At 26.9% G+C, this 14,949-nt stretch overlaps 2 protein-coding genes across 2 annotated transcripts in view; both read left to right on the plus strand.

Annotated features, from left to right (window-relative positions):
* LOC126906922 (calbindin-32) overlaps positions 1–14,949 on the plus strand; it is a 47,993-nt gene that overhangs the window by 13,932 nt on the left and 19,112 nt on the right. Inside the window, exons 3-6 of the mRNA XM_050687866.1 lie at positions 4,214–4,299; positions 6,706–6,795; positions 6,902–6,988; positions 7,149–7,205. Coding sequence (XP_050543823.1) covers positions 4,214–4,299; positions 6,706–6,795; positions 6,902–6,988; positions 7,149–7,205 — 320 coding nt within the window. The remainder of the gene's footprint in view (positions 1–4,213; positions 4,300–6,705; positions 6,796–6,901; positions 6,989–7,148; positions 7,206–14,949) is intronic.
* The window catches only part of LOC126906916 (pre-mRNA-splicing factor RBM22-like), a 32,348-nt gene continuing 32,051 nt past the window's right edge, over positions 14,653–14,949 (plus strand). Inside the window, exon 1 of the mRNA XM_050687859.1 lies at positions 14,653–14,663. The gene's annotated coding sequence lies outside the window, so the exon portion shown is untranslated. The remainder of the gene's footprint in view (positions 14,664–14,949) is intronic.

The following is a 14,949-nucleotide window of genomic DNA, read 5'->3' on the forward strand; positions in this document are numbered from 1 at the left end:
AAAAAATCGTACCTCTTAAAAATATGCTAACAATAAAGCAATTGATCGTAATGTACAATCGCGACATAATTCAACGATGTGATATAATTAGGATGTCTGCCGTTATTGAAATAAGTATAAAAATAATTAGTAACCGTTACTGCAATGCTATCGACAGTATCTCTATTAATAGTTGTTATCGGCCGTCTAATAAATTTGCCTGACCTTCTAAATTTTTGGTGCTCATTTCAAATTTTTATGATTCACTTTCTTAAAATTATTAACCACCGCAATCGCCTTGTAAGCGCCGACGATGGCGTTTTAAAATAATTTAACACCTCGTAAACTCATTGTAAATATTAAAAAAAATTTTACATTGCAGTCATGTCGTTTGTATGGGTCTGTATTTACATTCTTGACGGTTAAGTCGAGTTTACTTAGTTTTCACGTTTCTTATTCTATTTTAATCTAAATGTCAGCAATGAATTATGAAACGCTACACTTTGAATATTAATTACCGTTTAAAACTATAGACTGAGAATAAATCGGCTTTATCTAAATGTCTCATTTCCGTCCTTAAATAGCAACTTGAAGTTCATGTGACGCGATCGCGTAATAAACCGTATAACTCGCGCAAACATCAGAAGCTAAATATTATGTCTTAGTAAACATACCACAAAGTATGTTGTAGCAATTTACGTGCAACGAGTAAGACAATAATCGAGTTTTGCTTTGAGGAATCTTTAGGAACGCTGCTAAATAAAGCTGCTTATATATTTGTATTTAATGTGCACACGAACAAACGTTTATAATTGTAGCGAAATTTTGTTGATTGTTTTATCTCGAGCAGAATAATGCTTATTAATAAGTTCATGTGCAGGGTAGTTACGTTTTAAATTCGTATTTTTCAACAACGCGGCTCACGTGTTAAAGTAAGTAAAATAAATCTTGAACACTTGAATGTTTGTTAAAGAAAATCAATTAACTGTTAAAATTAGCTTCAAAGGTTCTATTTATACTTTTGATTAAAGTATGCGCTATTAATTATCACTCCTCGACCTGTAGACTTTCAATAATCATAAAAAACAGTTTTTATGAAGAAAATTCATCTTAACATGGCGTGTACACTCCGTTTTAACTATAAACTCTGGAACGTAGCTAAATTGCCTAACTAATGCGCCGTATTGTGTCATATTTATTGAAAATATATTCAAATTATGCTAATTTACTGTTTAGTTTACCATGCGATAACATTATTAAATATATTTAAATAAATAAAAATATATTTTTTGTGTTCAGCAAATAATATCTCACGATAATATTTATATGTAGATCGGAAAACCAATGAACAAGTAGCTGGCTTTAATGCAGTTTTGTTTTTTAGTTTTATAAGATCTTTCGTTGTCATTCATTTCAATTAAGTGACGCATTAAATAAGCCAACTAGTCAACAAAAACTTTCAAACCTGTTTAGTAATGATCGCATTACCAGTTTTCAACTAACTTTAACCTAATATTCGGTATACTAATGATGAAACAAATTTGACATTTAAACAAGAGACCGCTTTTACCGCTTTGAGTCACAGTCACTTTATTGATGTTTGTTCATTAATAAAATATACTTTTGTAGAAGACAAAACACGTTTCATTTGAAATTAAACTGAAAAGTTATAAAAGTTTAAGTAAGTTAATTATTTAAAACTTAATGTCACAAGTTAGACTTATGTCAAGGTCATATTAAAAAAACATAAATACACGTTTACTTAATGAGCAAATAAGTCGTACTTATACTGATACTAATGACACCAATGGAAGTAATTTATCATATGTAATTCACTTTTCTCAACAAAAAAAATTAGGTTTTTTTTAGGAATAATCGTTAAATTTGTTTTTTATTGATGTATTTATAAAGGTAACTATAAAACATGTACGTTTTGCACATAGTGTTAATATTAGAAATGTGTTTTCATAAGGAAAATTAAAAAAAATTGTTTCGCAAATCTTGTGGGAGATAAATCAATGCACGAGAACAAGAGTGTGTAAACTGTGATAGACTATTTTATAAACTTAATAATATATTCGAGCAGATGAATATTTTGAGTGAACGATTGTCACTAATTGGGTGCATAATTATTATATAACAAAACAATTACACATATTATTAACACAGTGACAGATTGTATTACAGGAAATACATGTATAATAATTTCATTGTACTAGACGACAACGAGACGATTTTGTAATATTTTTAATACTATTAAAAGATTATTAACAAATTTATTTTTTTTTAAAGCAAACTTTGCGCAAACATTCGCACCTAACAATGTTTTCAAGTTTTAACCGTTAAAATAATTTTTAGCGCTGGTAAGCATAAAAAAGTATTTTAATAGTTTGAAGTTTCGATATTACTTTTTCACAATTTATAACGCAATTTTACGAACCAACTTCAAATGAATAGATTCTAAAAGTAAAGTTTTTAAAACGTGATTTTCAAATCATATCAGCTTGTTTTTGTGATTAAAACAGCAATAATACTAAAAAATTGAATAAAAGTAAAAAGAAAAATGTACAGTTTAGTTAAAATTTATAAACATGATATTCTCAAGTTCTTTTTCAAATGTGTTAAAATAAACAAGCCAGTCAACAGTCTCAAATGATTTATTTATAAATTATTTTTATGAACATTAGTATGTATTGTTAATGATATACTACATATTTTATTTTGATGAACTTTAAGTTTTTTCTGAATGTGAACACAAAAATATACTTAATTTAAATGTGAAAACCCTCGAAATAATGGCAAAATGATCTCTATTATCTTTTTTTTATTTCGTTTTGAAACACCGGATGTTATAAGTTATAATTTATTATCCATACGACATGCGTTGATAATAATTAAACATGGTTTTTGTTTAATCTAAACGGTCCTAGGCTAGCTAATAATGGACGAGATTGGGTAATTATACCCAATTTCATGAATTTCAGTGTACGCATCAGTAACTTGACGCTACCGGTAGATAAATCTTGAAACTAACCCTGAAGGTTAACCGTAACCTGATTATTTTGTTAATTTTAAATCTAATTAAGGACCCTCAATTTACATGTGTTTATTTTTTTTTAATGTGTACAGCTTAGATATACATATTTTTTTTTGTAGAACAGATTTCAGCACGATATTATGCTGAAATAATTATTATACAATAATCAATATATAAATTTAATTATAAATTAAATATATTAATTATATAATAGTATTATTAACAATAATTATTCATTCAAATTTATTTCGGTTTATTTACGTATTATAAAATATTAGAGCAAATAAAATAACTGTTAATAATAATTTAAAAAGATTGTTTTCTTCTGCAATGGTGCAATAAACTATATATTTTTTTTACAATGCACATGGTTTATGTTGTTTTACTGAGTATTTTGATCTGAGTATGCATCACGATATGGCAAAATTATAGTTAATAAACCGACAGCATAACAATACCCAAGTAGTTTTGAAATATGTAAAATATTCATATTGTTCCCTTGACTATCGTTTCAGAAAAATATATTTTGACGATGAATAAAAGGCAATGCGAGACTAACTAAAGCGAAAACAACCACGCAGTCGATTTTATTAAAGTATTTGATTTTACTATTGCAAATATTTTTGGAAATTTGAATTATTTAATTTTTTTACATCAAATAAGAACATTTATAAAAATAAATAAGTTAATCTAAAGTTCATAAAAGTTTATTTGGACAAATTCGTTAAGATAACTTTTAAACTTCTAAACTAGTAGACCCCCCCAGAGAAATATAGTATTTTTATTGATGTTAGCTAAGTTTAAAGAACATCTATTGTTGTTATTGTTATACTATTGTACAAAACCGCTTTAGGTCGCTATTCATCTACTCTATTCTTTAGTCTGTATTAGGTTAAAATATGAGCACCGTAACCATCTGTAAATAACCTGATCATCAATATTATTCATAAATCTTAATAGAACTACATAAGAATGAAAATCCATTAATGCAAGTTGGCGTTTAAAACGTTAGGAAATCGGAAAATTGTTACAAACAATGAGAACAATAGAAATATGTTTTCTTACTTACTGAACACTCTATAAACTGTTTTGCATATAAACAATTTATCGCTAATCTATTTCTATTTATAAACAATATAATTTTCACAAAATTATGCCATTATTTTAATATTATTATTTTTTGTTTCATTAATTTAGGTAACGGATACATCGAAGGAACTGAACTAGATGGATTTCTTCGAGAATTTGTCTCCAGTGCTAACACTGCGGACGTCAGCCCAGAGGTAATAAGACTAACTATTATTTCCAATAAGTATACGTACTTGAATATTATTTTTAAAAGTGAAACTGTTAGTGTAGAAATTTTTCGAATACGAAATTGTTGGGACAGTGTTCATTTTAACGATTATATATTTTTATAAAAAACTGATGATCCAATTTCGTTAACAGGGGAATAGAAATAGGATTCTCAAATTAAATGCACAAGACTGCATGGTGTACTTAAAAACTTTATCACGATCGCGAAACGCACAAAGCGAAAAATTAATCCCACAAAAAAAATGTCATTATAGTAATAGAATCACAAAAGGTTCTGGTATAATAATAATATAGTCGTGTAATATGTACATAGATTAATAAAATAGCTATGTAACGCTCCATGCATTTTCATTAAAACAAACAAGACAAATGATACTTTTAGCCGTACTAGGATATTGTATTATTATAATGCAATGTACATGTGTGCAAATATAAATAGTCTTTTTAACAACCACAAACTACAAAACGTTTTGCAAAAAAAAACTATTCGTACCTTTCACGGTGATAAAACCCAACGATATCACATTAGAATGATGACATTTGTATTTTTAATAGGTTTGTATAACTTTTACTGAGTTCTTCATTTCCTTTCTACAACTAAAATTGTCTTTTTTTATTAGGTCATTTAAATTTATTTAGGTAATTTTATTTAAATCGCTAATTTATTATTATTATTATAAAAAAAAAAATGTATAACAACTAACGAAATCGAATAATTTTTTTTCTTTATAGATATTATTATTTATTCATAAGAAATTGTTTTAATATCGCTTGGAAAATGTAAACAAAATTAATATCATATACATTATTCAAAATAATAAAAGTGAATAATAAATAATATGTAAAATGCTTTAAGTATTTTTTCTATGTTCTTTCACACATAGTCATTTAGTTTCATTTTTAATTAACTTATTCTATTATTTATTTATTCCCAGAAAAGCGTTTTTTTCCTTGTTCTATTATATAATAAGATTTAGAAAAGAAACATTATAGAGTTGTCGAATGATTTTCCCGTTTAGAATCTCCAACGTTTGTAAAAAATCTACATCAATTCGTTTCAAATGTTACTAACTATCAGAGTAACGCAAACTAGAAAATTCTAACTTCATTGAATTCTTAGTTTATTAATCCTCAAACGATTTACAACTCTCGAAAACCAAATAGATAGTTGTATTAAAGCAGCAACGTAGTATTCCTCGTCTCATATCAAAACAAAATTAAATTTCATGTAACTACTAGAACTGAAGTGCTATATTTTTATGGAGTTTAAACTCAAACAAACTATATCTAAGGAAAATATTATTTCCTTTGAACAATTTCTCCGACGATATTTTTAGTATAACTCAAGTGAAAAATCTAAGAAAAACATCTAAGTATTTTGTAATTATTTTTAATTTTGAATAAGATGCTTTATAAGAAATAAAAGAACCATCTTTTGGGAATTTTACCTAAGAATTTAGATTCATAATTACTCATCCGTGTTACTTTTGCATCTTAACGAACTTCGTATTATAGAATGTCATTTTTTCCCTGAATTCGTTTTAATCGAAAGTTAACCTATCCTAAAACGCGTGTATGAATCACTTTTTTATCTAATATCTTATACATAATAGTTACTAGATGATAGAAAGTAATGATGGATAAATCTATTGTATTAGAATTTAACCTGTCACCAAGGTTTAACTATGGAATTTTTTCATAATGCAATATAATCATTCTAACATAGGGTGGTAAAAAAATTAAAAAAAAAATTTATTTCCCGTAAAATATTCATCTAAACTATTACACAGTTTGAAATACGGAGAGGTGTGAATGATCGATGGCGCCTAATTTAACACACACTAATATTTCATCATCAATATTTTCTACTAGTTGCACTTTTCAATTGAGATAGGGACAGTTGTAAAATCTATTAATATTTTAATTATTCAATCAACTTGACGGAATTAGACATTGAACATTCAACAAAGCGTTGTCGTGTTGTAAAAAGGATTAGCTGTTAAATAAATACACATAATCTATCAATCATATAAATTAAATACTTAATGGCATAAAGAATTTTATTTTGTGAGTAAATAAATTATTCTACCTTTATATTTGATTCTTCAAATTAGAAAATTGCGTTTGAGTGTCAGTATGAGAATATAAATTAAATTAATTTCAGATCAATGATCTTTCTAGTTGAGCAAATATTATTTGTCCAATCAGTCTTCAAGACCCGTACTTGTACATCCTTTGTTTTCTCGTAACCTTATCCACTTAACGATCCCAATTGAAATTTCAAACACGAATGCCTGACAAAATTCTGTAAATTAACGGCATGTTATCTAATTATCAATTTATCATTATGACATAAGGAATTTAATTTACAGGCGGTATCGGATGCAATGCTAATAGAACTGAAGCAGTGTTTTATGGAAGCCTACGACGATAACCAAGATGGGAAAATTGACATTCGTGAAGTAATGAACTATTAAGATATATGTGGCCGCTTCTTATAGATAGAAGCGTGAACTTTTTAAGCGTTTCTTTACAAACCATGAGATTAATAGTCATTGAATTTTGCAGCTTGCTCAACTTTTGCCAATGGAAGAAAACTTTCTTCTACTGTTCCGATTTGATAATCCACTTGACTCCAGCGTCGAATTCATGAAGGTATGTGTAGCATAACAATTCTGCATATGAATATAAATGTGCACATATTGTATCAATTGAAATTTATTTTAAACTCGGGCTCATTTGAATATCGTGAATTTGTATTATATTATAACCGACGGAATAAATTTTAAGAATAAACTTAAATGAATAATTTCAGATTTGGAGAGAATATGATACAGATGGTAGTGGATACATTGAGGCTGACGAGTTAAAGGTGAGTTTGGTTTTTAAGCGTTTAAATAAAACAAAATTCAAGAGGTTTCCAAGTATAAGGTAAAACGAGGACTACTTTATAAAATGTTGTACTTTATAACAAAACGGGCAAGGGACATGACAAAATTACCAGAGGTGATAAATTATGTAGTCTACAGCTCTAAGGAATATATCGACCGATTTTGTTGATTAAGAATTTCGAACACCTGTTTTTAGAAAATCAGGCAGTTATTAAAGAGAAATTAGTAATAATTAAAAATCAAATTTTAGACGAATATTTTTTTACTTCTGAGTAAAGTATATATCAAATAATAATTTTTTTTTAAATATTACAAAATAATATCAACGACCTAAGTATTCTTATAATTTTTATAGTGTGCCGTTTCTATAAAATATGTTTAAATAAATCTATGTCTAGATAGGCTAGGTGAGCTACTGAGAAAATCTCGATGCGCCCCTTTAACTTTTTAATTACCAAATATTTACAAGGGGCCGTTAAAATTTGACAATTTTAACACCATGATAAATCAACTAATATTAATATAATATCCAGACTTCTACGACTCATAAACTACATAAATTACGACGTATTTATAAAACGATTCAAAACTCAAAATAACTTAAAAAAAATAGCTACAGTTAATTTATAAATAGTCAAAACCCTTTAGGAGTGGCAAGCGTCAATTTCAGACTATTATCTGACAATCATAAAACGGATGTAAGGCGATAACTATTTACATCGTCTACATCACGCATTATGTTTATTAATATTGGGGTTGTTAGTTTATATTTTGTATCGAATTCATTTGATTCATTAAATGATTAAAAATACATTTTTAATGCACAATTGGTAAAAGGAAGGTGGCTCAAATCCTTGACAACTTGTGATTTGGATCCCTTTCGTAAATATGTTACTGAGCCCTGAATTTTGAAGAGAACAAAAATTGAAAAAAAGTAAGGTATTCCAGTGCTGAACAAATTTAATTAATAATTTAATTCGCTTTTGTCACACCTTCTACGCTTTGTTCCTTTTAGTACGCAATCCAAAGTTATTTTAGTGCATGATATATAGAAATAATTAAACTGCTTAATTCGAATAAAATTAACTACATACAATTTACCTTGATTAAAATATCACACGATTCAATTGAATTGTAAGATAGAAATTTTTAATTTCACTCGCAGAAATTAAATTAGTACTCGAATCGACTGATCTATACTGAACGAAATTTGATTTGAAATTCAATTAAATTAACAGGTGTTCGTCGAGGATGTACTTATTTAATTATTTAGATAGAAATACTGTGCTTACAGTTTATATTAAATGCAATATATAAGGTGATCAAAATCTGTTATGTCAATCATTTCCTGATAAACTATTGAGAATTTTTAATTTTAGTGAAGAGAAAACATATTAGGTTCAAAGAACTACAATAATATGTAGAGTTAAATCTTTTTTTTTAGTCCCTTCAGGAATAAAAATTCTTATTTAAAATTTTCTTAGATAGGAAACTTTAATTTTATTTTTATAATACGATACAAAAAAAAAAATACAAACAACTTTGTTCTTACAATTTTTTTCATCCGATCTCTCGTTTGCGTTTTACACATTATTGAAAGATTTGGATATTAAGTAAAAATACATCATTGATTTGGTTTCATAATACCGGTGACAACAATAATCTATTTCGATAGCAACAATATATTATTGTTATATCCAGTTAAGATAACTAAACTGAATTTTTTTTCTATAACTTCAATGATAAATGATTTATGGGATATCAGCACAGATTATTGCACTGCTACCGGAATTAAAAAACAAAACAATTATGAGATTTTATTTTAAATTCAAATATTTAAATAATGTGTAAAACACAAACGGTCGATGTCCAGATAAAAAAAATTGTAAAAACAAAGTTGTTTGTAATTTTCTTTCTATCATATTATAAGGCTAAAATTAGAATTTTCTATTTAATAAAATTATAAATAAGGACTTTTATCCATAAAGAGACTAAAAAAAAGATTTAACTAAATATCATTGTAGTTTTTTGAACCTAATATGTTTTCTCTTTACTAAAATTAAAAATTCTCAATAGTTTATCAGAAAATGAGTGTAATAACATATTTTTAGCTTGTATATTAAGAAGGAAATAAGTATTGAAGACATATAATGTCCTCAATTCTTAATTACTTCATGAAATTCTTTTATAAATTATTTATCAACACTTGAAAACTGTTAATACAAAAATAAATCGTTCGTAATTGAATGTTTAAAATTTTAAATAAATTATATATATGATAGAATGTTTTTAAAAATATTGCATAATCATATATTCTTATTCTTGTTTTGTTTGTAATCATTTTGTAAACTTATTAAGTTGTTAAAAAAAGTGTTTCATCAATTAGTTAATTCTCATGGGTTATTCATTATAATCATTAGTCATTGTAATTTATTGCTATAGTGTAGTTTCTTTCACTTTGACATTTTCAAGTTTTTCAACATTCATTATCTACATAATTTTATGCACTACAGCGTCCATGCTGTTTTTTTGTCTATTTTTCACGCCGTTTCAATTATCTTCATGAATATCAAAATAATTTTTGGTTTTGGTAGCGATTATTATCATAGCAAGTATGCAAATAACGTGCCATTTAATTAGTAAATTTAAACAAAAGGCTTTCTTTGAATAATGCGTTTGATCATGAATAAAATTCTGCATCATCGAATTGCGTCTTCTTTGGAGTTAATATCTTTAGAGATGTAAAAATATTATGAAGTTATTTAAAAACTTTATACATTTTAACAATAACATCCGTACGTGATGGTTACATCCCTGAGGGGCTTTGTAGTATAGAGTTGGTTAACGTTATATCTTATTAAGCAATGTAGTACGCCCAATGCTTATGTTTTACTTACTTTGATTACGATATTCTGAGATTTTACTACCTTGTCATATTCAGAATGACCTCAAAAGATAGTTAGGGTTCGCATATAATGTAATTATAAAAATCGATTTTTTCTGCCTCAAAAACACGTTACATAATTAATTAGTTGTCGTGGAGAATAGTGCCCATGAAACACATTATAGAAATAGCCACAAACAACCATAATCGCTAAGGGAAACATCTGCGTTTCTCGAGTCTACTAAATATACTGCAACACTGCAGAGTCTAGAGACGCGCTATAACAATAAAACATTGTGTTTCACTAATTGGAATTGTATTCCGTTGAAATGGGTAATACCAAACTTACAAACCCTATAAATACTCATTGATATTTGACCCTGTAAATAACTTCGGTAGAACATAAATATACACACGTTCGAATGTAAGTAAACTTTAAATAAGTTTAAGTAAGTGAAATTTAAAAATATGATACTTTAAAAACACTATTATATAAATTTGTGTGGACTCGGTTTATAATTAATATCTAAACATAGATCTCACAAAATTGATATCATATATGATATCAGTTTTAAATATAGGGTTTTTAAATTACTTATAAACAATTTTAACTAGTCTAACCCAAGTATACTCAAGTTAGACTCATAAATTTAGTTGCAAGTTACAGACTTTAATTAAAATTAATAAGTCTATACAACTACTTAAAATGCAATATACGTATTTTTCTTAATAATACTTTAGAAACAATGGAAGGCTTAAGTATTTCTTATTAATTTGATCCCAGATGACTATGAATCACCTACAATAATAAACAAGAAAACTGTTTGAAAGAAATAAAAGTTTTCTTTGACACCTTTCTTAAACATTTTTATTAGTTTTTGACCAACTTTGTGTTGATCGAAATTGTATTTAATAAAAACAAACAATACTAAATCAATTCGCTAAACTTAGTCAGTAAAATTTTTCATTAATAAAATCTTCTTCTACTTTTTTCTCGCCTTTATTCCAACTAATAGGGGTCGGCCAACCTTATCCTAAGCTTCCACTTGACATGATCTCTTACATCACCTACGCTCACATCAGCCGTCCTCATATCACTACTTGTTTTCCACTGCTTATTCTTCCCTCAACATTCATTTTCATGAATTTTCTTACAGCTTCCAAGTCCTCTCTTCTCATAACATGACAACAATCTAAATATATTTTCTCTTGTTTTATCTACGATTGATGATACACCTATAATCCCTCTTATATGTTCGTTCCTTATTGTATCTTCTCTAGTCACTCCACTTATCTATCTGAGTAATCTCATCTCTGCTCTATTGTCTTGTGAAATACCCAACACTCTGAACCATACATCATAGTTGGACTCACCACAATCTATAGAACTTACCTATCAGTCTCATTGAAATTCTCTTATCACATAATACACCAGACGCTTCTCTCCACTTCATACACACCACGTAATCTCGTGTCTTACATCCTCGTCAATATCACTGTTCTTTTGCACAACTGATCCTGAAAACTTATACCTTTCTACCACTCTTATCATGTCCTCACTTATGGTCACTGATTTCTTCATTTTAACTATCTCGTGTTTTCCTTTGTCAACATCTCATCAATAAAATCCAAGTTGAATTAATTATAATCACAGCTTGAAAACGTTATAACTATAATGTTTAAATTGTTGTCTAAAATGTTTATAATTGTAAAACGATAAACGTTAAAATATCAATAAGATATTTTCTGTAATATCATTAAACAAAATAAATTAAATAAAGAATTCATATTAAAAACGATTTACTAATAAAAATGTTATAAAAAAAAAAACATATCTAAAACGTTAAACGAATTCTCATATTATGTAAAACGTTTTAATATGATAAATTTATTGACTGATTTTCGCCTACATAACGTATCGCAATTTACTCATAAGTGTAATCAATAAGATTTGTAGAAAGCAATAGATATTACATTAGGACACCATCTAACTTTTACTCTATAAAAGGAAGTATTTGGAAAATAGTCGAGTAAATACATTTGAAACTTTTGTAGTAGATATAAAAATAAATGATTGATGTATTTTCCGTTTTCCACCTTTGTTAATAAAAAGCGTATATAAAAAGCTTTGAAGATAAATTAAACGATTTAGAATCTATAAATCGAATATTTGAGTCGTATACGGACTATTGATGTTTCAAAATTCTTGAAAGTTACGAAAAGATATATAGAATACAATAAAATCTATTTTTCTGATTTCATCTACCATTTTCCAATTTCCAATTATTATGATAGTAAATATATTAATGCTTGTAAGATTAATGTTCTCAGGTACTACGACAGTGTACTTTCTCAAGCGTACTCTTTAAAAAATATATTTTTTAGTATACATCTTTAATTTGTATTTTATACTAATCAAAATTATAGATAAATTATTAAATGTTTAAATTATACTCTAAGGTACCATTTTTATATATAATGAAATAATTAAAATTTTTTTGTTATGAAAGATTAGATTTAAACACGAATGTTCTTGAACATTTAACTGTACAGGTGTAGAGTATAATTTAAATAAATGCATGATGGCGACGTTGATAGTTAAAATAAAAAATTCTACTCACTTAAATTGGGCTCTTGTAAATCTAAAAATAAATTATTCCGTCGTCAATAGATGGGAGTTAAGTGGACAGACCTTTATAAAAAATGTAGTGGTACAAAATTAGCTAAAAGATATTAAAAAAGATATACGGAACGTTTTTTTACTTTTTAGAATGAATTTTTATCGAATTGCTATTAAGATTTTTAAAAGTAAAATTCAATAAGTAACTTACAAATTGATTTAGAGTGTCTATTAAAAAAAAAAAATGAATCTATGATATTTATTTTCTAAAGGTTAAGCCTTGTTATAGCTGTTTACCTAAACAGCTAACTTTCCTTAGGGAAAGTGCTAAGTTCAATGGTTTTCCATTGCCTTCTGCACTGAAAAAATTAACTATTTGTCACTGTGAAAACACCTAAATGGTTAACCATCTATGAGCTTACAGTGGCAGATGCAGTTTAACATTAAAGTTTATCTGTAACTAATGTGTCCATTGCGCACACCATGCCAACATTTTATACTAATATTTAATATATTAGTATAAAAATATTATAAAACGAAATTGTTAACACAATTTTACTTAAGTGGCTATGACCGGCTATGAATAATAATAATAATAAAGTATTTCATTCATAAAAACAATATTTTACCATCAACGACTAAATAAGTTGTAAAATATAATTCGACCCCTTAATTATTTGCCGCGTATTGACTATAAATATATATGGTAATATTAAAAGTAAATATAATACCTTCAGTTATTTTCAAAAGCCATTTAACTTAAGTACCCAGACATGGGGATTTTCCTATATTATTTATTATTTTCAAACCAGAAATACTTTTTTAAATATGATTTATTTATAAATGTTTAATTTTGTTAAAAATACTTGTTAATCAGTAGACAAAAGTCGAATACAAGCTAGTTTCGGCAAATTAACTTATGTAATCTAATACTTAGGTAAATTAATTTAATTGTTAGTTTAGTTATAAGTTAATTTGTTCTAGAAGAATAACTTTTCTGTTTAAATTAAGTTGCCAAGTAGAGGTTTGTTTATTAACCAGATAAAAGGTAAAAGATTCCTAACTTTGAGGAAATAATAAAGTATAATTTATTTTGCCTGATGATTATGACTATTGATAATAAAACATTGTAGACGATGTATAAGAAATGTTGATAATGATAATTCAGATAAATAGTTATATTTATTCTTTAAATAAATAAATATACTGGAAATGAAATTACTGTGATAATCAAATAAATATCTAAAAAAAACCCCAGCACAGAGGGGTCGCGGCAAGGTGGTGACGTGGCATAGTTGGNCACAGGGGGGTCGCGGCACAGTGGTGACGTGGCATAGTTGGATCAAGTATAATGATATCTGACAGTGATTAAAATCACTATAAAAAAAAACGCTTCGATGCAAATCATTAGATACTGTTTAATTTTTAAAAATTGGTGGATTATTCCAAAAGCAACATGGTCTGCTAGTTCCTTATTAATATCCTGATTCAGATAAAGTATGTCGAATGAAAAAGGGATTATTAAAAAATATTATTTCTCATAAAAAAATTGTATTGATCCATACATTTTTCAAATAGTTATAGCATAATAAAAATAAAAATGTAAAATACAAAATCGAAAATTTTCACACAAAAATAGCATTCGGTAGCCATTTTCATCGTGAAGATAAGATAAAGTCCGAAATTTTTTTTTTTCATGATAAAGTATATTACATTAGCTTTAATTTAAGATATATATAAAAGTGTCAGACCTTCCGGAACATTTTCAAAAATCAAGTTGAAAAAATGAATTTTTTGTGAAAAAGTTGTCATTTTAAATCTCCCCTGTGGGCAAGTAAAGGGTCACATATAAATAAAAAATATACCAAATAAAAAGTAATGATATCATGTATCTATATAAAAAAAAATTATATTGATTTAGTTATTTTTAAAAAAGTTATAGCAATTTTAAGTAAAAAAAATTTAAAAAATTTCGAAAATTAGCGATTTTTAAATTTGTAATTTTTTTGGAGGTTTCCCCCATTTACGGGGAACGAGGGAATTTTTTTCAATTTTTGAGGGTAATGTCTTCGACTAGATACGATTTGTGATCTTTTGACATATCATTGAAAGAAATCGGTTCAGTGAGAGCTGAGAAAAAGTGGTAACAGACAAAAAAAAAATAATAATAAACACATCTTAGTAAAACCAATACCTTCTCAGCTTCGCATCGAAGCTAAAG

The sequence above is a fragment of the Daktulosphaira vitifoliae genome, unplaced genomic scaffold (genome assembly GCF_025091365.1).
Source record: "Daktulosphaira vitifoliae isolate Bord-2020 unplaced genomic scaffold, ASM2509136v1 Scaffold_5, whole genome shotgun sequence".
Taxonomy (NCBI): domain Eukaryota; kingdom Metazoa; phylum Arthropoda; class Insecta; order Hemiptera; family Phylloxeridae; genus Daktulosphaira; species Daktulosphaira vitifoliae.